This window comes from Taudactylus pleione, unplaced genomic scaffold, assembly GCF_031769625.1.
Source record: "Taudactylus pleione unplaced genomic scaffold, aTauple2 ptg000462l, whole genome shotgun sequence".
NCBI lineage: Eukaryota > Metazoa > Chordata > Amphibia > Anura > Myobatrachidae > Taudactylus > Taudactylus pleione.
Genome location: NW_028284864.1, coordinates 1,368,037 through 1,393,057, shown reverse-complemented (window position 1 = coordinate 1,393,057; position 25,021 = coordinate 1,368,037). Strand labels below are relative to the sequence as shown.

The following is a 25,021-nucleotide window of genomic DNA, read 5'->3' as shown; positions in this document are numbered from 1 at the left end:
CCGACTGCATACCCCGGCAGCACCCCTCACACAGACAGACACCGGAAGCACCCCTCACACAGACAGACACCGGAAGCACCGCTCACACCAGGGGCATTTCTAGAGAGGAGGGGGCCCGTGTGCAGTCCCCGCACGGGCCACCTCCTCTCTATCCAGCGGCTGGCAGTGCACTGAGCTGTGCGCGGCCAGCGCTGGAGGTATAGACTCTGGGCACTAGAGTGAGCCCAGAGTCTATAGAGTATGCACAGGTCACCGGGAAAATGGCTGCGGTGGCCATTTTCCCTGTACTGCGCATACGCAAACGACGGGAAAATGGCCGCGGCGGACATTTTCTAGTTGTTTTTACAGCACCGGACCCCCGCGTTTGACGTGGGACTCCAGTGAGGTAAGTAATACTATGGGTGCAGGGTGTGCGGTGAATCCATTATAGATACGGCCCTGCCGCACACACTGACAGACACCGGAAGCACCGCTCACACACTGACAGACACTGACAGCACCCCTCACAATGACAGACACCGGCAGCACCCCCCACACACTGACAGACACTGGCAGCACCCCCCACACACTGACAGACACCGGCAGCACCCCTCACACACTGACAGACACTGGCAGCACCCCTCACACACTGACAGACACTGGCAGCACCCTTCACACTGACAGACACCGGAAGCACCATTCACACACTGACAGACGCCATAAGCACCCCTCACCCACTGACAGACACTGGCAGCACCCCTCACACACTGACAGACAGTGGCAGCATCCCTCACACACTGACAGACACTGGAAGCACCCCTCACACACTGACAGACACTGGCAGCACCCCTCACACACTGACAGATACTAGCAGCACCCCTCACACACTGACAGATACTGGCAGCACCCCTCACACACTGACAGACACCGGAAGCACCCCTCACACACTGACAGACACTGGCAGCACCCTCACACACTGACAGACACCGGAAGCACCTGTTACACACTGACAGACACTGGCAGCACCCCTCACACACTGGCAGCACCCCTCACACACTGACAGACACTGGCAGCACCCCTCACACTGACCGTCACCGGAAGCACCCTCACACTGACAGACACCGGCAGCACCTGTCACACAGACAGACAACGGAAGCACCCCTCACACAGACAGACCCCGGATGCACCCCTCACACCAGGGGCATTTCTAGAGAGGAGGGGGCCCGTATGCAGTCTCTGATACAGGCCCTCTCATCTCTGCCCGGTGGCCAGCAACACACTAAGCTGTGCGCGGCCAGTGCCAGAGTTATAGACTCCAGGCACTAGAGTGAGCCCAGAGTCTATAGAGTATGCGCATTTCACTGGGAAAATGGCCGCGGCGGGCATTTTCCTTGTACTGCGCATGCGCAAATGACGGGAAAATGGCCACGGCGGCCATTTTCCAGTCGTTTTTACAGCGCCGGACTCCTGCGCCGACATGGGACTCCGGAGATGTAAGTAATACTATGGGTGCAGGGTGTGCGGTACGGGACCCCCCTGGACCCAGGGGCCCGTGTGCCCCGCACACCCTGCATCCATTATAGATACGCCCCTGACGATCACACTGACAGACACCGGAAACACCGCTCACACACTGACAGACACCAGCAGCATCCCTCACACACTGACAGACACCAGCAGCACCCCTCACACACTGACAGACACCAGCAGCACCCCTCACACACTGACAGACACCAGCAGCACCCCTCACACACTGACAGACACCAGCAGCACCCTTCACACACTGACAGACACCGGCAGCACCCCTCACACACTGACAGACACCAGCAGCACCCCTCACACACTGACAGACACCAGCAGCACCCTTCACACACTGACAGACACCAGCAGCACCCCTCACACACTGACAGACACCGGCAGTACCCCTCACACACTGACAGACACCAGCAGCACCCCTCACACAGACAGACACCGGCAGCACCCCTCACACACTGACAGACACCAGCAGCACCCCTCACACAGACAGACACTGGCAGCACCCCTCACACACTGACAGACACCAGCAGCACCCCTCACCCACTGACAGACATCGGCAGCACCCCTCACACAGATAGACTCTGGCAGCACCCCTCACACACTGACAGACACCAGCAGCACCCCTCACACACTGACAGACACCGGCAGCACCCTTCACACACTGACAGACACCAGCAGCACCCCTCACACACTGACAGACACCGGCAGTACCCCTCACACACTGACAGACACCAGCAGCACCCCTCACACAGACAGACACCGGCAGCACCCCTCACACACTGACAGACACCAGCAGCACCCCTCACACAGACAGACACTGGCAGCACCCCTCACACACTGACAGACACCAGCAGCACCCCTCACCCACTGACAGACACCGGCAGCACCCCTCACACAGATAGACTCCGGCAGCACCCCTCACACACTGACAGACACTAGCAGCACCCCTCACACACTGACAGACACTAGCAGCACCCCTCACACACTGACAGACACCAGCAGCACCCCTCACACACTGACAGACACCAGCAGCACCCTTCACACATACAGGAGAAACACACACTGGCAGGGGGTCAGACACACACTGCCAGGGGTCACACTCATGCTGCTGGTAGACTGGATGGAGACAGAAGACTTTAGTTGGGGAAGTGAAGGAAGAAGACAGCGCTACAGAAGTTGAGTAATTTTGGACTAATTAAGCTAACTGGAAACTTCCAATTGCTTAATTAGCCATTAGAGGGGTGTCCAAAGAGTTCCAGAGCAAGTGCCGATAATGTTTCCTTTAAAATATGTTTTTTAGGAAACACTAGACAAGCTCTGGAGGCGCTGAAAAAAAAAATTGAGCGTTAAAAAAAAAAAATCAAAATACAGCACCCAATTAAATATCAAATTTCTTGCACCTGCAGGAAAAACCCTGCAGATGCAAGATTTTTGGTGAAGTCACATGTGGATATGCCCCTCAACGTATAGGATAATACGTAAGACTTTATTGGATAACTTAAAAAAAAAAACATCACAGGAGCCAATCATGTATGAGAAATAGTGACCAGAATGATTTACAGATACCTATGGCCTCAACATATGAGATGATATTCTCATCTTGTGCTGAATAACCAAAATACTACTTTTTCGAGACCCTTACAGTGCTTCTATCACATACACATAATTACAAAGGTTTAATTGTATATTAAAGGGGCAATAATAATACATTGTAAATTGGTGTTTACAAATGTTTTATTGACTGGGGAATCATTAAATGGTGCGACCCATCGACGTAACAATGCAATGTAATGATATATTATCACCATACACACTTCACCATTCACCGTACAACGATGCAATATATTGTTACATGCTTCATGCCACAGCAGCAGCACGCTGTCCGTGGCATCGTCCCATCGGATGTGCAGCACATCCGATGGGACGATGCAACCACCCAATTCATCAAACGAAGAACTGGGTGGATTTGCCCGTACACACATAAAGTGGGCACACACCATACGATATATCGGCCGATCATGTGATCCATAACAGAACGCAACGATCATTGTACAGTGTGTGCCCACCTTAAGTGTTATTTAACACTTTTTTTTATTTATGGAATTACACAGTTACCATAACAACCATAACTTAACATAGCAGTTATAGAAATATATGGGGAAGATATAACAAATCCTGGAGAGAGAGATAAACCGGAGAAGTTGCTCAGAGCTACCAATCAGCTTCTGTCATTTTTCTAGCACAGTCTTGATAATGACAGTTAGAAGCTGATTGGCTGCAGCTTCTCCATTCTATCTCTCTCCAAGATTTGATAAATCTCCCCCCAATTTTTTCCCTTTATTAACAGATATCTTTTATAGACAAACATGTCAGCCTACTTCATAATGATTAATGAGGACCACACATATGGCCCCGATTCCCCGTACTGCAGATCCGCAATTTAATCTGTGGGTCAGCGGCCATCGATGATCGGCAATCTGATGGCAGATTGGAGACATGCAACATGTTAAAGATCCCCAACTCGCTGTTTCCAACCATTATCCGGTTGGGACCAAGGAATCGAGATTGTGCAACATGTTCAACTTCCCCGATTACCCGACTACGACGTTGGCAGAACGGGCCACATGCACATTTTGCCAATTTTCTCTCCAATAACAGTGAATCTAATAGACCTGTATCCTGTGTAGCATACCTTGATTTGAAGATAAAATGTCAGTGAAAATATCATTTTTGGTATCTGCTGGACCTGTCATAGAGAAAACATTGCTGAAATTGCATCAATGTGATGGTAACAACCCAGAAACCACAGGAAAATCACTCACCTGACCCATTGATTCTCTCCTGATGGTCCTGAAATATAAAGTGAGTTGAGAAGTCTGTTACCTGTACACAGCAAGTATCACACTGATGATTCCTGGCTGGAAACCTGCTCTCTGACACACAACAAATGTATGTCTTCCCCGATCATAGACTGCACACACCAGTCTGACCCAGGTAATAGTCTCTGTCCTTGGAATGCAGATGAAACCATACCTGGTGAGGGTTGGCTGCGCACATGCCTGCGAAGCTGACGGTGACCAGCAGGAGGGGCAGTGCCATTGTGGTGGATAATGATCTGATCTCTCTTTACCTGTCATTATATAGTGGGAGTAGGGGGTGAAAGTGTAGGATGAGCTGTAATAGGTGAGCAGTGAAATGGAAAGTGAAGCTGGGGTATAATAATAGGAGGTGGGACCCAGAGCCAAGAAACATAATCTGTCTTTATTCTCGTTATGTGGACAGTTTATTTCATGAATAATAACAGCACCACCTATCTTATAAGTTCTGCTAGTCAGAATAGGATCACTGCAGCAGCAATGGTTACTTTCTGGACAGGGCTGAGGGCCTGATTCACTACCGATCGCAACTGCGAATACAATAGCGATTGCGCACGCAGTTCCACTGCAAAAGTATGCTAATCCATTGTGATCGCTATGCCGACGCAGCACAACAAAAGGGACACCCACTTTACCTTATACCATACTTGCCTACCCTCCTGATTTGGTCGGGAGCCTCCCGAAAATTGGGTGCCGCTCTCGATCTAACGGGAAGACAGGCAGTCCTCCTGGTTGCCGCCCATCCCTCCTATCCCCCCCGCAATTACCCTTGAAAACCCTGCAGTGGAAGGGGCCGGTGACGCGATTCACGCTGAATCGCGTCATTTTGGCCCTGCCCCCCGCTTCGCAAAGCCTGTAATAGCGGCATTGTGTAGAGGGGGCGGGGACAAAATGTCACGATCACGTGGCCCCACTCCCCACCCACAAATATTAGTAGTCTGTCCGGGCCCCACCTCCTTGTGCTGGCCACGCCCCTCTGTCATGACGATTTTGCTGCTCCCTCCCGGAGGGGCAGCCAGAAAGTCGGCAAGCCTGCCTTACACACCTCCGTAATGTTTAGCAAGACTGCAAAACCATCGGCACAATAGAGTACCATCGCAGCCTCATGCACACGTGCACAAGCTCTGACTTCATTGCACGCTATCAGGCCTCAGGCTGCGTATGGCATCGCAGTGGCTAATTTATGCACGCCCATTCAACGGCGTTAAAACGCACTGGCACGCCTGCTTTTTTTCGCTGACCACCCACAAACGGTATTTCCTGTCGATCACTCTGCGATGGGTCTGGGTGGTCACTGCAATCGCAGACCCGATCGCAGTGGCCGATTCGCGCACTGCGATGCATACGCAGTACGCAACAAACGACCGATTGCGTGCATAACCACAGTTGCGATCAGTAGTGAATCAGACCCTGAGTGTAGACATGCCACATCTACACTCCCTACAGTGCGCTTTTTAAAAATAAATGAGATTATATATAAGATTATAAGAACGTTGCGTCTGTCCGTTTTTACCAAGTTGGCGCAAAAAACGACTTAACCGATTTTCAGAAACACTGCATCATTTTGTAGTGGAAACTCCAAGAGATAACCGGCATTGCCAGCCACCGGCGCAAACAATTGAATCACCCCCAGTTTATTCTGCAGGTTGATTTTGGGGTGAGGCCTTCTCAAAAATTGTATGGGCAGAGGGCCTGATTCAGACCCACTCGCAAGCGCTATGCGCTCGCAAGCGGGTCGGTTTGGCCACTGCTTTGGCCACTGCGCATGCGGGTCGATGTTTGGCCACTGCGCATTCACACGCCGGAGCCGGCTCCGACGTGCGCATGCGTGAGACCTGGCTAGCGACGGGCGCTCTATCGCTACAGGTCTCGCACCAAAGCGGGGCAGCTGTCCATTTTGATTGACAGCTTGACCCATATTGGCGGCGGGCAGGGGAGGTGGCTGGCCAAACGGAGGCGTTCCCAAAAGAACGTCTGCCATTTGGGGGCGGCCCCACTGACATCACGAGTGATGTCAGTAGGTGAGCTTCCGGCTCTAATAGAGCCGAAAGCTCACTGGGGCTTGCGGGAACGACAAGGGTCTCGTCGCAAGCCCCGATGGTCGCGACCGGCTCTGAATCAGGCCCAGAGTGTTAATGCTGCATGCTGTTGCTCTAGTTTCATAATGTAATCTACTGCTTCTCTGTAAAAGTAATATGCTGCCCCCTTGTGGTTATCCAAAAAAAAAAGTGCCATTTTGCCTATCACGGAGACCATAAAAGCAGATTTGGAGCAATAAGGTAACGCACTTCTGCGCCTACTGCATATTGCTAGCTACATAGCTCCCACATTGTGTTAAAATGTCCTTAAGATTGCATATATATATATATATATATATATATGTATCAGTTAGGGACTGTCAAGCAACAATTGCTGTTATAAAAAAAAGAACAATTGCAATACACAGTCAGGTGTGCCGAGAGGGGGGGTGAAGGGAGACAATGGATACAGATTACCCAGATCGCTGAGGTGCCCAAGAGTCCAGGGGAGGAGTAACTACACCCTCTGCTATGCCATGATCAGTCCCCAGAGCAGAGTACTGGTGACACGGAATGTGCTAGTCATACCTCCCAAATGTCCTGATTTTGGCGAGACAGTCGCTCTTTTCCGGTACTGTCCAGCTGTCCCAGTCGTGGGCTGCCATGTCCTGTGGGGAGAAGTCACGATCTCACCTGCTCCTCTGCATAGCAGAGTAGTGGTGAATAGATGCCGCACGGTGAAATGGATTAGGGAAGGCCGTCCATGGATTTCCATCGATGATCACTATTGATGGTGACATCGGTGATAACCATCGAAAGTTTTCACAACTCGATGGCCACCGCTGCAATGGGGGTCGAGGCTTAGTGGGCAGCCAGGGGGCAGGGCTATGCTCCATGTCGGGAGAAACCCCATTGGGTACCGTTTTGCCATTGATGGTGGAGAACCATTGGCTCTCTGCCATCGATAGCAAAACCATCGTCAGTAAACCATCGATATGGGTTAACTATCGGTCGATGGCCATCCCTAGAATGGATGCTACAGGGGCGTGATGTGTGGCCACACCCAGATTCTTCCTATCCAAATGTTGGGATGTATGTGCTAGGGAAGAACAAAAATAAGGAAGGCCCTGCTCGTAAGAGCCTACTTACTAGGGCAGGGATGGGGAACCTCAGGCTCAGGGGCTGTACGCACACGCAGAGAGCTCCCATACTGCGAAAGCAATCGCAGCGGATAATTTATGCACGCCCACGTAACAGCGTTTATACGGTCAGGCACGTCTGTGTTTACCTAACCAGCCCCATGTTATCTCCCCCAAACGCTAAACACATGACACTCACTTTGCGAATCGTGACTTACACGCATGCACAATGGCAAATAATCGCTCAATTGGGTAAATACCGGCATTGCATACGCTGCTGAATCAAACCCTAAGGTAACACTTGGAACGTGAACTGGGAAAGATACATGGTGGAGCGTTGGAAAAGAAAGTACCAGATTATGAGGAGGGCTGGTACGCTTTAATAAACAGGTATGTTTTAAGGGGCATTAAAAGCTGGAGAGACTGGTAGAGAGTCTTATTAGTCAGGGGAGTAAGTTATAGAGTATGGGGCCACTATCGATAACAAGCTGTTTAGTTCCAGTTTGCCATGCCACCCAACACAATACCGAACTAATACACAAAACATAGTACAGACTCAATGAATGGCGAGTTCCCGTTTGAACTCTATGGGGTAAGAGAAAAAATAAGCAATGTGTTACTACTCTAAGATCCTGCAGAGTGCCATCATATAAGCTACCCTATGACTGAAAGCTTGTGAGCAAGGCCCTCTTACCTCTCTGTCTGTTAACACCCAGACCTATTATATTACTGTGTCCACAATTTTAAAGCGCAATATGCAAATGTAAATAAATGTTATTAAATAAATATCAAGAATGCAAATATAGCCTGTGAATAGCAGCAATGCGTCTGATTCAGGCCCTGCTCAGCCTTCCGACGTGTCCTCAAAACTCATCTCTTCACTCAAGCCTATCACTGTCCTACTAACTTTCCAGCCTCTGCAAAACCAACTCTATGAGTCCTCACAAAGCCCCTCTAGAATATAAGCTCTTACGAGCAGGGCCCTCTCTTCTTCTGTAAAATCTATGCAAGCCATATTTGCCTACTCTCCTGCAATGACCAGGAGGCTCCTGAAAATCGAGTGGGGCTCCCAGCCACCCGGAAAAGTGGTACCTCTCCCGGAGCCGGCCGCCACGCGCTCCTAGCCGTCTACTTACCAGGTGAAGTGCGTGTTCCCGGGAGACAGATGATTTGATTTGCACTGAATCAAGTCAACATAGCCATGCCCCCTCTGTACAATGTCAGTAATCTCTGCATGATATAGTGGGCAGCATGGCCATGATGGCGTGCCACACCCCCCACTCTGCCTCCTATGCCGTACCACTCAACCGTACCACCCCCTAAGTCACACCATGCCCACGTACCACCCCTTGCTGTGCCAACCTTGCTGCCTCCTCCCGGAGGGGGCAGTGAGAAAGGTGGCAATTATGATGCAATTAATGATCTATAGTTATGTATACTTGTAAAGTTGGTAACTTGACTGTAACTGCTCTGGCTGATCACCCATGCTCTATGGGTTGAACTTATTTCCCCTCCATCCTATGGACCTGGAAGCGACGTGCAGTGAGGGCGGAAATTTGGTTCCATGCCGATAAAGGCCACAAAGAGAAGAAATTTGTCTGCTCGCCACGCTTCGGTCACAGTGGCTCGCTTCGCTCGCCACGGATTTAATTCCTCCCCCCCACCCTATGTCCACACGATCGCTGTGGAAATTCTCCCCATTTCACTAGGAAGTGGGCAGGAATGCAGGAGAAATGCCTACTCTACTGGGGTTGCGGGGGGTTACCCGAAAAATCGGGAGTAGGCATGTATGCTCAGGTCCGCTCAGTGAAGGGCATCTAGACACTACCATGCACCATGTGCTCTTGCTATACTACGTACGGTGCTACAGAACCCTTGTGGCACCTTATAAATAAAAGAATATTCTACAATGATACAACAAAATATGTATAAGCAAATGATTACCTAATAATGATTCCACTTTACACATAATATTGTTGTCTTAAAACGTCTGACAATAACCCTCTCTGTCAGCAACTCTCTTCAGACTATTTATTAATATACTATTACTACCTAGAATGCACAACCATGACGTCCTGCCCTGACTAAAAATGGCCGCCATGCCAACAACAGTCATCAGCATGGTCTGTCCCCGGGTCACGTGGGAAGATCAGCTTCCTGCCCCTCCGGTTTCACAGAGTCACACTCGTACACACTAACAGCCGTGAGGCGGAAGATTTTGCAGGTGACGCCGGAAGCCGGGTGCGCGCTGACTGGTCCCAGTCCCCTCAGCTTCCGGCGGTGGAAGTGCGAACTCACCCCCGGCCTGTGTGTGAGAGGGAATAAACATGGCGTCCGTGTGGGATGAGACCGAGGTGAGAAACAATAACCGGGGAGATAAGGGGCAGAGACATGTGCATGTCACCGGCCGTACAGCGCTGCCAATGTGCATGTCACCGGCCGTACAGGGTGCATTATGTTACTACCACAGGCCTCTTCCTATCTTAGAAGATTTGCAGAACATATACCTGTCTCTAACAGGTGACTGTGGGGTCTCTTTACTAAGCCTTGGAGTGGGTGTAGATAAAGTACCAACAAACCAGCTCCTAACTGGCAGTTTTCAAACACAGCCTGTGACATGGCAGTTAGGAGCTGGTACTTTATCTCCATCCAAGGCTTAGTAAATAGACCCCTGTATCTCTTCTTGGTTACACACCTATATAGAGTAATAGTCATTAAGGGAGTCGCAAAACATCCCATAGTCAGAACCTTAGTGGCCAGTTTAGTTAGCAGCCGTGACCCGGTATGCAGTCGGGAAGCCGGCGGACTTAATCCCGACAGCCGGCTTCCCGACTGCTTAATCCCGGCGAGGGTTAAATGACGGCGTCTAAATCCCGATCGAAGGGATGCCGAGCTTTTAGGTTTAGGGCTCTTGGGGGGGACTTAGGGTTAGGCACCCCCCCTGGGAGGTTAGGCTAGGTGGAGGGAGGGTTAGGCACCCCCCGGGGGAACTTAGGGTTAGGCACCCCCCCTGGGAGGTTAGGCTAGGTGGAGGGAGGGTTAGGCACCCCCCGGGGGAACTTAGAGTTAGGCACCCCCCTGGGAGGTTAGGCTAGGTGGAGGGAGGGTTAGGCACCCCCCCTGGGACGTTAGGGTTAGACTAGGCGGAGGGAGGGTAAGGCATCCCCCGGGGGGACTTGGGGTTAGGCACCCCCCTGGGGGACTTAGGTTTAAGTGGTGGGGATTAGGGTTAGGCACTGGGGGGGAAGGTTAGGGTTAGGCACCCCTAAGGGAGGGTTAGGGGGTAGAATTAGGTTAGTGAATACTTACCTGGGGATGATCGGGATTTTCATCCTTGTCGGGCTGCCGCTGTCAGGATTTGAACCGCCGGCCAGGGGTCCGGCGGTAAATCATACCGATTCCCGTGCCCCCACACTGCAGGATTTTAGGGTGGTAGTATTGTCTATCAGTTATAGCTGTTGGTGAGCAAAGAGCAAGGTGTTTTACGAAGTGTAATGCTCAGACGCTCCAATGGGAGATTGTGGCTAACTGTATCAGCCCCTTTAATGTGGATGACTTGTCTATGCTCCCTGATAAGGAAGAGGATAGAGTTGTTGTATCACATGAAGAACACACAGGGCTAGGGCTGCTGGAGGGTAAATGCTGAGACCAGGATGCAGGAGGGCGTAGAGAAGCGCAGCTGAATCTGGAAGCACTGCAGGGCTTGTATATGTGATGCCTGGATGAATACCTATGGACCACCACAAATGTCCTGTCGTGTGACACATACCTGTCCCATAGGGTGTATAGAAATGTTCTACGTCAGCCTAACCTCAGTGCTGCTGCAGTGTTGAATTTCCTCTCCCATCGCTGTCTTGTTCTGTTCGTTGTGTGTGATTCCAGTTTTGTGTGGTTTGTTACATAATGGCCGGAGCCTTGAAGTTTTGTAGCACCTAACACATAAGTAGTGATTACTGTGTTTCCTGGATATGCTGGGTTCATTATTTTTGTTTAGTATTTTTGACGCCTGTTTATCTTTATTTTTTATTTATATTGCGTACAGAGCATGTACAGATGAGAATTGACGCATCTTTGTGTATGTCCGCCCAACTCTGAGTCAAACAGGACTTGACGGATCTGTCTTTCTGTGAAATTGGGCGTTTTTTTCTGCGGGAATTGGGTGGCGATAATGCAATTGCACCTAACCGCCCTGACTTGTGGGCCTGCGTCTAAATCTTTGTGCGTATGAGGGGGGGGGGGGGGAGCCTGTGTCTGACTGATCTCTCTCACTCCCGGTATGGGACTGGTGTGATGGCGGTTGATGGAACATCATTGGCTTGCGTGGCTTTCTGCTGGCAGCCGCACAGACCCCCCCTCATTAGCCTTGCAGAATCTCGCATTAGCAGAGGTAGAAAATCAAGCTTCCATGGCCACCCACAGCTACAGCCACCTTGCTTTGGACTCACCTATACACAAGTATCCTTAAAACCTGGACTTTTAAAATGCCTTGAGGTTAGAGTTTGGACTCATATGGCTTAAATCCAACTGTACAGCACAGATACATTTTGTGGTGCTCTATAACTATACATCATCCATACTGAACCCTCTCTGTCTGTGTCTCTCTCTGTCTGTCTGTCTCTCATATTTAGCTTGGTCTTATGAAGGAAAACTGAAAACTATTCATATATAATCTTCAATTTTAATTTTGTGCATATAAAACTAAAAAAAAAATCAAAGCTAGGTAAATATCCCTAAATCACTTTGTACTTAATTACGATCTTAACCTTCTAGTTGTTCTTGAGTGAATTACGTTACTCTGTTCCTGTATGTAACTTGTTATAGTAACTTTTGCAATAGTATACTTGGTGTTTACCCTTGGGCTATCATTTACCAGCAGGATGGGGTCGGACAAGAAGTCCTGAAGATGTCCACAGAAGAGATCATCCAAAGGACCCGACTCTTGGACAGTGAAATAAAGGTGAGAGCTATGCAAGGTTTATGCTAATAATGTAATTAATACAGATGCAAATCCTGCCTTCCCATTGTGCTTCCTATCACGGACACGTTTTTGTGCAGTTGTGTGTAATGTTGTAACCCAGGACTACTCTGCAGAGAAGAGAAATACATGTGTGTACGTTTTAGGTCTTTACTATTGTGACTATTGTCTTGGAAAAATAAATTGTAATGTACTCTACAGCAAGTTTCTTTATACATAGTGTTCCCTCTAGGTCCGGCGCCGGACCTAGAGAGACGGTACACCTGCGTGTCCGCGTCCGAAAAGGGGGTGTGTCTTTAAGACACGCCCCCTTTTAGTCACACTTGGGGGCGTGCCCGGAGCTTACGGACATGCCGGGCTGCCCCCCAAGCGCTGCTATCAGTGTGAATGGATGCTGGGCGAATGCGCCCGGCATCCATTCACCGGTGGTGACTGCTACACCGCAGTTTTCCCCACCCGTGGGACACTGTGAGCCGCAGGTGGGGATGGCACCCGCAGGCTGTTTCAGAGGGGCGCCACCCGGAGGGTAGGGTGCTTTTTGCCCTTTAGAAATAGGGCAAGGTGCGGCACCCTACTAAAACAGCCTAGCGGGAACGCTATATACAGTTTCTGAATTTAATTTAGGTGAAATTGAAGTACAATGTGAAATTCCATGCAGCTGTTATTTTTAATGATTGTTTCCCTTGTTGCTTGAGCATAAAAGACTGTTAAACCTATTATGTATATGCTAGTATTTATGTATCCATACACTGGTTACCTGTCATGTTGTTACTATATCTAACTTGTTGGCATCATCCTGCAGACCTATGTGGTGCCCTATAAATAAATGCTAACAATTATAATAAAACAAAATACAAGTTTTAACATATAGAACATCTAACAACATATCAAAATCTCTCCACCATCTACATAGATCAGCACAATATAGTTGTTATGGTGGAGGGAGATATTTTCCTGCACACATCCTACTTCCTGTCCAGTAATCCCATAGGAGGACAACAATAACCTGCTCTTGGATGTAGAGGAAATGTTAATGTAGTGTTCAATCTAGTACCCTGCACCTGTCACAACCCCTGCAGTTCCTCTTCCCTGCCTGGAGTGTCGCTCTCTGCTATGGAGCTTCTAGCACACTCTAGTTTGTATCTCAGCAGGTTGTTGCAACAGCTGAGTGTGCTAGAAGCACCAGAGCAGAGAGCGACACCCAAGGCAGGGAAGAGGAACTGCACAGGGTTGTGACCGATGCAGGGTGCTAGAATGAACACTATTAATGCAATGTGGAATAGCCCAAGTTCTGTCCGGGTATGGAATCTGTTTTAGGTATGGTGGCCAATATAATTGTAGTATTTGTGTGACGTTCACTTGTTTAGGCCCTATGAATATATCTTCCCCCCCCCCCAATGCAGACACAATTGTATAACTATAAAGGTTCTGTATGTATGCGTTTTGCTTCAGATCATGAAGAGTGAGGTTCTACGGGTGACACATGAGCTACAGGCAATGAAAGATAAAATCAAGGAAAACAGTGAGAAAATCAAAGTGAATAAAACACTCCCCTACCTGGTTTCCAATGTCATTGAGGTAAGATGAGCTGAAGGAGATGTAATTCAAATGTTGACATTGAACATGTTGGCGTGTGCAGAATGTTGATATTCTGCATTGCCCTGCTGCTGGTGGGGAGGTTGGGGTTAGGCTGCGGGTGGGAGGTTGGGCTGCGGGTAGGGAGGTTGGGGTTGGGCTACGGGTGGGGAGGTTGGGGCTAGGCTGCGGGTGGGGATGTTTGGGTTAGGCTGCGGGTGGGGATGTTTGGGTTAGGCTGCGGGTGGGGATGTTTGGGTTAGGCTGCGGGTGGGGATGTTTGGGTTAGGCTGCGGGTGGGGATGTTTGGGTTAGGCTGCGGGTGGGGATGTTTGGGTTAGGCTGCGGGTGGGGATGTTTGGGTTAGGCTGCGGGTGGGGATGTTTGGGTTGGGCTGCGGGTGGGGATGTTTGGGTTGGGCTGCGGGTGGGGATGTTTGGGTTGGGCTGCGGGTGGGGATGTTTGGGTTGGGCTGCGGGTGGGGATGTTTGGGTTGGGCTGCGGGTGGGGATGTTTGGGTTGGGCTGCGGGTGGGGATGTTTGGGTTGGGCTGCGGGTGGGGATGTTTGGGTTGGGCTGCGGGTGGGGATGTTTGGGTTGGGCTGCGGGTGGGGATGTTTGGGTTGGGCTGCGGGTGGGGATGTTTGGGTTGGGCTGCGGGTGGGGATGTTTGGGTTGGGCTGCGGGTGGGGATGTTTGGGTTGGGCTGCGGGTGGGGATGTTTGGGTTGGGCTGCGGGTGGGGATGTTTGGGTTGGGCTGCGGGTGGGGATGTTTGGGTTGGGCTGCGGGTGGGGAGGCTTGGGGTTGGGCTGCGGGTGGGGAGGCTTGGGCTGCGGGTGGGGACGTTGGGGTTAGGCACTAGGGGGATGGTTAGGGGTTAGGCATACTCACCGCTGGATCCGCCGGAAGTCTTTATCAGCTGGCTACCGGACCAACCTTACCAGGTAAGTCAACACTAAGTCATGAGCTTGTCGACATTATGACCTGGTAGACATTCTCATGTCACATGATGAATGTAAACAAAATACACACAGCCTGCTGAGGAGTATAATTTATTTTATTTTATTTTTTTTAAGGATCAATTTTGACTTAAATTAGTTGGTGCCATGCTAAAAATTAAACTGCTCGGTTGTGTGTTTATACCTTAAAATAATGTGTATTTATAAAGCATGAAGGTTCTAAGTTTGCTATTCTAGTTATGCTGAATGATGGCGAGTCTTTAAGGAGCCAATAGGGGAATCTCTTTGGACTTTTAAGAATACGAAGTTTATTCAGTTTCACTGTAGAATAAATCAAGATACGTTGCACACCGTGTAGGAGACGGCAACAGAGATTTTGACATTAATTAGAATGTGTGAGTTATTTCTCTTCAATTCTGCCCTGAGTTCTTGTGACCTCAGAGCCGAATCAGAAACCACAGGCCCAAAAAAAGAGGTAAGTAGGGCTGGAAGTATTAATCACATATATGACATAACCAACTCCTCAACTGAGACATTTGAAGTTGTACTATCTCGGAGCAGTGATGTTACTATCGTAGCTGTAGAGTCCAGTGTTGTCTCGCCCACATCTACAATGATAGTTGCTGCTCATTGCCCTGCACACAGATAGTCAGTCACTGCTTTAAAGTACCGGGTTTAAAACAAGAAATATGCCGTTTGGCAACTAGCCAGTGCATGTAACATCCATACTGAGCGTTGATCTGCCTAGTGCCAGTATTACCAGGAAAATACTTTAAAATAGGAAATCACAAATGGAAGCAAGGTTTCACGACTGGCATCTTGTCTTCTAAGGGCGGCATTACTATTAGATCCATGAAAGTTTTAGTTTAACAGAAGCTGTATTATTGCACTGTAAATTACACTGTATTAGTGCTAGACTTAAGAGAGATCTACTGGAGTCTCCTGTAGGATTACTCAAATATCCTTTGGTTAAAATGAGACTAACGAAATAGCTGGTGACATAGTGGGAAGTGGGTGTAGGTGCCTGGTTGGTGGCCTACAATTTGCATCGTGTTAAAGTGCATACACCCTAGATGATATGCCCCCTGAGCGATATCGTCTATTGTTTCCCTGGCAGGGTGTGCTCAATGTCGTTCATGACATTGAGCACACCCCCTGAACGATATCATTAACGATATCGTTCAGCGACGGGCTCTCTCCCCCATCCCCCAACATGCAGCAACCTGACAATATCGTCAGGTTGGCCTGCATGTTTGCCAGATGAACGATAAAGACGAACGACCTCCGGGAACGCGCATCGTTGGTCGTTCATCGTTATCGTTCATTAATCGCCCAGTGTGAACGCACCTTTAGGGCCTCTAGTTCCACTGCTCAGTATAAGCCATATGACAGGCTAGTGCAATTTTTCTCTCTAATCTAAGATAAATGGATTATGGACTCATTTTACATTCTTTTCCAGCTGCTAGACGTTGATCCCAATGACCAGGAGGAAGACGGCGCCAACATTGACCTAGACTCTCAGAGGAAGGGAAAATGTGCAGTTATAAAAACATCCACCCGACAGGTAATAACATGCAATCCGACATACTCCTATACGTGTGTTTGTACTATAAGATAGATAGAAGACTAGTTCTATAAATAAAAAAATATAATCCTGGCTTTTATTTAGTTGTATTAAATAAGCACTACAAACAGAAATCTTATTCTGTAACCTTCTGCTGCGTTTCACATGCAAAGCTCTTTTTTTGTTTGTGCGTTCACATTTTTCTCTGTACTCCTTTCAAAAATGTTATTGGTTCCTCTAACCGATGTTCAAACACTGCTAGTTGGTAAGTTTTTGTGATGTTTCCCTATTTAATATGGATTACGTAGCACTAGACATTGCTCAGATAGATGAGAATAGGCTGGGTGTTTGAAGGACTCTGCCACAGGGATACATCATTTGGATTAGGGATGTGCAGGCTCGGATAGGTTCGAGTTTGCACGTGGAGTTCGGATTTTTCCCTCCAAAAAAACGGAACTCAGAAAGAGGCAAAACGTCATCTTACATGGACGAACATCAAGTCCAGGAATGATGATGTTCGTCCATGTAAGATGACGTTTTGCCTCTTTCTGAGTTCTGTTTTTTTGGAGGGAAAAATCCGAACTCCACGTGCAAACTCGAACTTATCCGAGCCTGCACATCCCTAATTTGGATTAGTGTAAAACAAAACCTGTATTCCTCAAAGTTGGAAGGCTCCAAGGCAGTACATTATATGAGCGAGATCTCACCAGTCTACATGTATGGGCGATTTCCTATATTGTGATTTATGCCATTGTTACTGGTGGCTGCATTTCTCAGCCCCAGCATGGTGGTATTATTGATAATATGTATTGATACAAGTATTGCCACTCAGTACTATAACAGTGATTATATACATGTTGCCTAGCTATATACCAGGGTCTTCCAGTAGCACTCTGGTAATGTCTCTCTATTCTCCAGACGTACTTTCTGCCAGTGATTGGTTTGGTCGATGCTGAAAAGCTGAAGCCTGGAGATCTTGTGGTGAGTATTGGTCGTGTATATTCAAATGAGAAAGTGCAACTAAGGGGCATATTCAATTAGCGGCGAAAAGTTGTAATCTGCGAAAAAGTATCGCGGATGGCGTCATTTCGCCAGGCGGAAACTTTTCGTCATATTCAATTGCCAAGACTTTTCGCGTACGTGGAAAGTCAATGCAATGTAACAGACAAAAAAGTTTTGCCTATGAATAGGCGGAAAAAATGCAGAATTGCAGTTTTGGGGTGCAACGGTGCGGAAACCACTCGGCACCCTTGGAACAGCCCCCCAAAGGATAACTGCGTCTAAAAAAAACCCTAAAAAAAATAAGAGGAACACCCTAAAAAATGACTTTTAAAATGGGGGGGCGAAAAAAGTACAAAGTGAGGGTACACACACAAAAAGTAGCGAAATAGACTTTTTGGGGGGTCTGCAAGTATGGGGTAGGTGTGTTTTTGATTGCAGGTGCTTGCTGAAGGTGCGTTTTTGACGTCACTTAAAACTTCACTTTAGCGAAACCATATGTTTGCACCCATTTTCATGTACCCCAAATTTGACAGGACTACTTAATTTTCTCAAAAAAAATTGCTTAATGCTATTCTTCACCACTTGTGCAAAGACGCTATATAGAGGCAATTGAAAGCACTTAAGTACCCCAAATAGCTCCAGGCGGGCTAATCGGGGACATCTATACTGATCCCCAATGTTAGTGCATCTTTTGGGGGATGTTAGGCTGATTTCCCCATCTCTGACAGCACTTTTCGCCTGTTTGAGTTTCACCGGGATGTCGCCTGTTTGAGTTTCACCGGGATGCGTTTTCGCGTCCTTTGGAATTGAATACGGTGAATAGCGGGGGCGCGCACGAAAACTTTTTGCGTCCAAAACATGCGATGTAGGCGAAAAGTCAGCGGGTGCGAAACTAATTGAATACGGGCCTAAACCCCAAAACATTGGAATGTCTGCTTTGAAAATGTCAAGTTTGAGGCATGTATTTAGTAGTAGTAAATGGGCTACAGACTGGCTTACATCCGTATTGTTGACTCTGAAAATCATGTTAAATTGTGATCTTTGTTCCTGCCAGGGTGTGAACAAGGACTCCTACCTCATTTTGGAGACCCTCCCCACAGAATATGATTCCCGCGTTAAGGCTATGGAGGTGGATGAAAGGCCGACCGAGCAGTACAGCGATATTGGAGGTCTAGATAAACAGATCCAGGAGGTGGGGATTAGAACATTTGTATTGTATTGGAGTGAGGGGTTTTTGTTGTTTTTTATGTATCATTTCAACATGTTTGAACACTTTTTATTTAATTTAGCTGGTAGAAGCCATTGTTCTACCCATGAACCACAAGGAGAAATTTGAGAATTTGGGAATTCAACCCCCAAAAGGCGTGCTCATGTATGGGCCTCCTGGCACTGGAAAGACACTCTTAGCCAGGGCATGTGCTGCACAGACTAAGGTAGGTCATGGCGGTGGGGAGCACGGGCCATGGGAATGAAGGAAGAGTTGAAGATTAACACCTCCTCTTTCAGGCCACTTTCTTGAAGCTCGCTGGTCCTCAGTTAGTTCAGATGTTTATCGGAGACGGAGCCAAGCTTGTTCGAGACGCTTTTGCACTGGCCAAGGAGAAGGCTCCATCCATCATTTTTATTGATGAACTGGACGCCATTGGAACCAAAAGGTTAGTTTTGACCCTGAACATTGAGTAGAAGGGGGAGACTTGAGTGAAATTCACTTGTAACAACAGTCTGGCATGATTTTGTTGATATCCGACTGTAATATCCCATGGTATTAGACCAAAACCTGTTGCCTAAGCTGCATATACTTTTCGCTAATGGAATTGGTTTCCTTCACGTTTGGGCCACTTTGTCTTTCAGATTTGACAGTGAGAAGGCAGGAGACAGAGAGGTACAGAGGACTATGCTGGAGCTTCTAAACCAGCTGGATGGTTTCCAGCCCAACACCCAAGTCAAGGTACAGACTTGTTTCTTTTTACCTTCGTCCATTATGTACCGGTTTGTATTAGTTATCTGTAAGCGACAGGTCTTTTATGGGCACAATAATTACCGTATTGCTGTGTAGGTAATTGCTGCTACAAACCGTGTGGACATTCTGGATCCCGCACTGCTTCGTTCAGGACGTTTGGACCGGAAGATTGAATTCCCTATGCCCAACGAAGAGGCCCGAGCCCGAATCATGCAGATCCACTCCCGCAAGATGAATGTCAGGTATGCTGGCACTTGTATTTCACATGAGTTCACATGTTGGACAGATAGGTAAAACATTACATTCCATTTTCGCACCTCTAACTTCTTGGGCCAGCTGGTGGCGCTGTTGTTGATGTTGCCTTTTGACTGTTTTGATATTTTAGTCTCTCCCTGATATTTCAGCATTGTAGAGTGAATGTTCTTTCTGTAACCTATTTTGGATGTTTAGAAAATATTTTTTATCATATATTTACCTTGTTTCAATTTTGGTGCACCATAAGGCCTTTCTAATCTCCAAGAGATCCCCTGCCAATTGTATTGAGAGATGTTCATCACATATCAATAAAATATCTCAGGGACATGGCCTGTTGGCAAAGTATGGGTGTGATGCCATTTGGCTTTCATTTTAAAGGGCGCAGTCTCTTCCTTTAACAGAATAATTTGCCTGCCAGTCAGGTAAAGTGTTAATTCAAAAAGCAGCGATGTACTCAGCCTTTTCTTTCCCGTACAGCCCTGACGTCAACTATGAGGAGCTTGCGCGCTGTACCGATGACTTCAATGGGGCGCAGTGTAAGGCAGTATGTGTGGAGGCGGTGAGTATTATGTGGAATGGTGGATTAAGTTTTAATTTAACATCCCTATCATCAAAAACCTGTCTAATCTATGTCTAAAATGGCTTTATAGAAGGTTCTTATGTATTCCGTATGTATACAATAATGCAGAAAGGATCCTTTTTATTCATGTTAGCATCTCTTGGAAAACACTTAGGTCCATTGGGTATTGCAGTGCATGTCTGTGTGGTCTTTTCTAAGCAAGTCCATGGCGGTCTGCGTACATTTTAAATGTTCAACATTTTGAAGACACAATGGCACCATTTATATGTAACTATTTGAGACTGCCGTTCCCAGTGTATGCCATCCTTTTTACGGGGTACCCTCATCTTTCCCTAATCTTGGTTTTAGGGTCCCAATGTTAATGGCACTACATAGACCACTTGTTTTATAGCGTGTCCGGGCTGGTATTTCCATTTTATGTGAATGTGGCCCTGGTTCATAGATGTACGCAAAAGCCACCGCAGCGGCTGTGCGAAAATATGCAAATATCGCTGGCGCCAGGATTTTTATTGTGACACCCACCGCCAGATGTACAAATCCGAACACCTGCGTACAAAGACTCAGCATCAGTCTCAGATCAACCGATTATCGGACTTCTGAGTAACCCTATAGTCGAGCAGAATTGGTTGCATCTAGCCCGCGTTTGAGACGCCCCCTCCTCCCCATTGCCAGCCACAGACTGCCTGTCAGTCACTTTGCAAATAAATCCTCACTTCCGGCGACATCGGTAATGAAACTTGGCGCATGCCCAGTGCGAATCAGATGCAGACCATGATAATCGCTCAACTGCGTAACATCGGCTTTGTGTCCATCTCTACGTTGAAGATGTTCACATACAGATGAGCCCCTCTTCTATATAGTCTATACCCTCTTGTAACTGTTACTGTATGCATTGCACTAGGGGGATGCACAAGCCAATAAATTAGTGGTCTGATGGAGGGTACACCCATTTAAGTAGCATTTTCTTTACATTCAGACCAGTGCAGTAATTGAGTCTGCTTAGATCTTGATTGGTGACCATTGTAACACAGGACCAGAGGAGTGTTTAGGATCACACGACTTTATTGGTCTGTCACTCAGAATGGTTACTGAGCTTTGTCCCTCTCTGATTCACTGCAGGGAATGATCGCTCTGCGCAGGGGGGCCACCGAACTGACGCACGAGGACTACATGGAGGGGATATTGGAAGTCCAGGCTAAGAAAAAGGCCAATTTGCAGTACTATGCGTAGACCCCACAATGGGGCCGATCAGTGGGAAGTGCCACTGTTTCTTGTGTACGGACCGTTCACTTTATGTTACAGGAAGAAATAAACCAGACCTCTCTAACTGTACAACCAGCGCTCACTTTGAAGTCTTTGCTTATAAAGGAAGCGTACACTCATTTATTGATTCCTTCCATGGCCGATACCAGAAACCCTGTATGTCTGTCATTTTATATGGTGAGTTTACTGTCCCTGCGTCCATGATTATTTTACTACGGAATGTGAGTTTGTCCCTGCAAGACTCTTCTCATGGAGTATTTTACTGGGATTCTGCCTACGGAAATGTACCTGTGACCTTAACATTCTCCTTCTGTTGGCATTAAAGTAGATATCTATGAAAACCTATTTTTATTGTTAATGATCCCTCCTCACCACCCAATTAACAGAAGTGTGGGGGTTTCCCATGTGCAGGACACTGTGGCTCAAGTAATGTTCGTAGCCGCTGCGGCCTGTAATTGCTGCTTTCCAATCACTACAGCCTGGGGAGATCTGAACGTAAATGTAGAAGGTTGTCAATGCAGCTGATTGGCTGGCTGCCTTGTCTTGTCCTATCAGCTGCTTTGATTAGCACCTGTGCAGCATTCACTTCCAAAATTGCTAGCAGCAGCCGAGGGTTAAGGCCCCCCCATACATCAGAGATTGATTGCAGCAATCGTGCAATTTGCAATCGATTGTGTATGAAAATCTTTCCCTTTTTCAATCTATTGTGGCAATTCTGCAATCAATTAAAAATCTTTCCCTTTTGCAATCGATTGCGTATGAAAAAGGGAAAGCTTTTTATACACAATCGATTGCAAATTACAATCTCTAGTGTTCACTCAAGCTCCAGCGGCAGACGGGGCGCCGGAGCTAGAGAGGGCAACTTTGTGCGCGCACGTCCGGGAAAAGGGGCGTGGCCATGAAAAGGGGCGTCTATAAGACGAGTCCCCTTTTCGTCATACTTGGGGGCGTGCCCGGCACTTATGGACACGCCAGGCAGCCCCCAAGCCTGCAGACAGTGAGAATAGATGGCGGGCGCATGCGCCCGGCGTCTATTCTCCGGCGGTGACCGGGTCACCGCACATTTCTCCACTCGCGGGACACTGCGTCCCGCGGGTGAAGACTGCACCCGCAGGCTGTGAGGGCAGGGCGTTTTTTGCCCTAAAACAGCCTAGCGGGAACGCTAAATCTCTGATGTATGTGGGCCTTTACATAACAGGGGAAGGCTCTCCCAATGCATGGTTTCTTGTTTTATACTAGTTTAGGGGTAAGGTGCCAATGGTTCTGAAAATTTGAAGTGGAACTAAACACGCACAAAAAAAATAAAATAAAACTATTTAAACTTCATGTAAGGGACCTATATTTTGAATGTGACTCATTAGTTTTATAACTGATGTTGTTAAGTATATATTAATGCAATCTTAGCTGATCGGGCTGCCACTATGATGCTGTTTGTACTAAAAGAAAAGTAATTCTCTTGAAAACAGATGTGCTTTTATAGTCTACGCCAGGGATAAGCAACCTTGTGACACACTAGCTGCTGTGGAACTACACATCCCAGCATGCCTTGCTACAGGTTATGCATGTCCTAACTGCAAAACACTGGCAGGGCATGCTAGCATGTGTAGTTGCACAGCAGCTGGAGTGCCACAGATTTGCCTACCACAAGCAGAGGTAGGCAGCTTGTGGAACTAATGCCGGTCATACACCTGCACGATTTCGGGCCGATTGCCCGATTTTCGATGAGTCATAAGATGGATCTTGTGAAAATCGTGTTTTTTTTTTTTTCGTAAGATAAGATCCGATGCGCTCTCCCGCAGCTCCTATAATCGGATCTTCTGATCAGATGTGCAGCCCATATGTTCCATCGTATCGTGTGCAGATCCTGCCGTTTATTCGTTCATGCGATCCATCGTGCAGCATTTCAAGTCATTTCAATGACTGTTTCCCTAATAAGCACGTGAGGCACAGGATCGATCATACGACAGGAAAACAACAAACATGCTGCCGAGACTGCCAGAGAGCTTCGGGGAGTCGGTTGCTGGTCATGCAGGTGTATGGCCAGCTTACAAGCGTTCATTGCCAGCCGCTGCCTGGGGGAGCATGTCGGTACTAGTAGCTCCAAAGCCTATTCTAGTGGGGGAGGGGGAAAGCAGCTTCTATCATGGCCGTTAGGTTACATATACAAGTCATTGACTTTGCATGTGAGCTTCAGTAGTTTATGTAATGATTACAGAGCCGGCAGGATGTTGTTGAGTTTGCAGCTAAATTTAAAGCGGCAATCCGTTATAAGACAAAACCAGGCATATAACTGATCGTCGCTTTAAACTGCGTTGCAAACTCGCCGGAATCCTGACTATTCTGTAATATCAGATCCTATTTTAGAATCCTCTAAAACACTTAGAAAGGTCATCATTCATTCTTAGTAAATACAGTTGCATAGACTTATCACAACATATTGAAATAGATTTGTTGTAGGTTTAATGTAACAACTGCATTATTAATCTTGCAACTTTGTAAAGGAGGTTAAAATTTTCTTACTAAAACACTGGACACGCTTGTGGTGGTATTTTTGTGGAAGACGTGACTGTCCATATCTATTAGTATATGTTGCTCTTCCTGAGTTTGTATATGATGAACCCTTCTCCACCCAGCAGACCCAGATATCTTATTATTTTCTACCTGGGTGTAATTCCAGTTCTAATGTTCTCGGATTTTGAAAGGATTACAAGACCTCTATTATACGGTTTGGTGCTCAGACTGGTAATCTCTTGCACTCGCTCTCCTGATTGTGCAGTACAGGCTTATCTGCCATCAATTTCTATTTTATTATTACCCCAGACACATTTGGTTTTGCTGTGTTTTTTTTTTTGGTGTTTTTTTTTTTTAAAACTTGACCTTATCAAAACCAATAGATGGTGTCCTACAAATTGGCCAGTGATCAAGAACAGATAAGTGGCAGGATATACAAAATGCAAGTTGCCCAAGCAATCTATTATATTATCACGGTTGCGTGTAAAGGAGGGGATAACCTATACAATATTATTTAGCGCTAAGGCCACCTTAGCGGATGCACAATGACGTGGCGGGTGGCTTACCATATATTTGCAATGAGTGTGACTGAGTCTTCTGCATGTTATTGTTACGTGGAGTGCAGGCCTTTTTGCTGGCTTACTGCAGTGTGCTGGGGGAACTTTTGTGTTATTCTTCTGGAGTGGGATGCTTTGTAATTGCTTTATAAGCAGAACACATTACATTAAGAGTCGGCTTCATACCTTTATACAATGGATTTATTCCTTGAATAAGGATGTATAAGATACTATTATAATCATACAGTCAACCTGTTACCTTGGATAAAC

At 47.5% G+C, this 25,021-nt stretch overlaps 2 protein-coding genes across 4 annotated transcripts in view; one reads left to right on the top strand and one right to left on the bottom strand.

Annotated features, from left to right (window-relative positions):
- The window catches only part of LOC148504673 (embryonic protein UVS.2-like), a 63,989-nt gene extending 54,225 nt beyond the window's left edge, over nt 1-9,764 (bottom strand). The window contains exons 1-3 of one of the 3 annotated variants that reach the window (XM_088448644.1): nt 9,601-9,764; nt 4,338-4,365; nt 4,208-4,261 (exon numbers count right to left, since the gene is read on the bottom strand). Coding sequence is in view for 1 of the 3 variants with exons in the window: in XM_088448642.1 (XP_088304768.1) it covers nt 4,208-4,261; nt 4,338-4,365; nt 4,549-4,614 (148 nt within the window). In the remaining 2 variants the exon portion in view is untranslated. Of the gene's footprint in view, nt 1-4,207; nt 4,262-4,337; nt 4,366-4,548; nt 4,615-9,492 lie in introns of those variants that run through there. The other 2 variants (XM_088448643.1, XM_088448642.1) reach the window with 2 other exon arrangements.
- Nucleotides 9,729-21,755, top strand: PSMC3 (proteasome 26S subunit, ATPase 3). The gene is made up of 12 exons (XM_088448645.1): nt 9,729-9,902; nt 12,422-12,505; nt 13,976-14,101; nt 16,519-16,623; nt 17,542-17,604; nt 18,680-18,817; nt 18,915-19,058; nt 19,132-19,280; nt 19,477-19,573; nt 19,682-19,827; nt 20,318-20,399; nt 21,540-21,755. The coding sequence occupies exons 1-12, from the start codon at nt 9,876-9,878 to the stop codon at nt 21,648-21,650; spliced, it is 1,272 nt and encodes a 423-aa protein (XP_088304771.1). The 5' UTR covers nt 9,729-9,875; the 3' UTR covers nt 21,651-21,755.
- Nucleotides 21,756-25,021: the final 3,266 nt, after the last annotated feature.

What these genes read in the sequence shown, in the direction of transcription:
- PSMC3 (XM_088448645.1), top strand. Translation starts at nt 9,876, where the DNA reads ATGGCGTCCGTGTGGGATGAGACCGAG. An exon ending in CCGTGTGGGATGAGACCGAG is followed by an intron (nt 9,903 to 12,421) that starts GTGAGAAACAAT and finishes ATCATTTACCAG; the next exon opens with CAGGATGGGGTCGGACAAGA. An exon ending in AGCCCAACACCCAAGTCAAG is followed by an intron (nt 19,574 to 19,681) that starts GTACAGACTTGT and finishes ATTGCTGTGTAG; the next exon opens with GTAATTGCTGCTACAAACCG.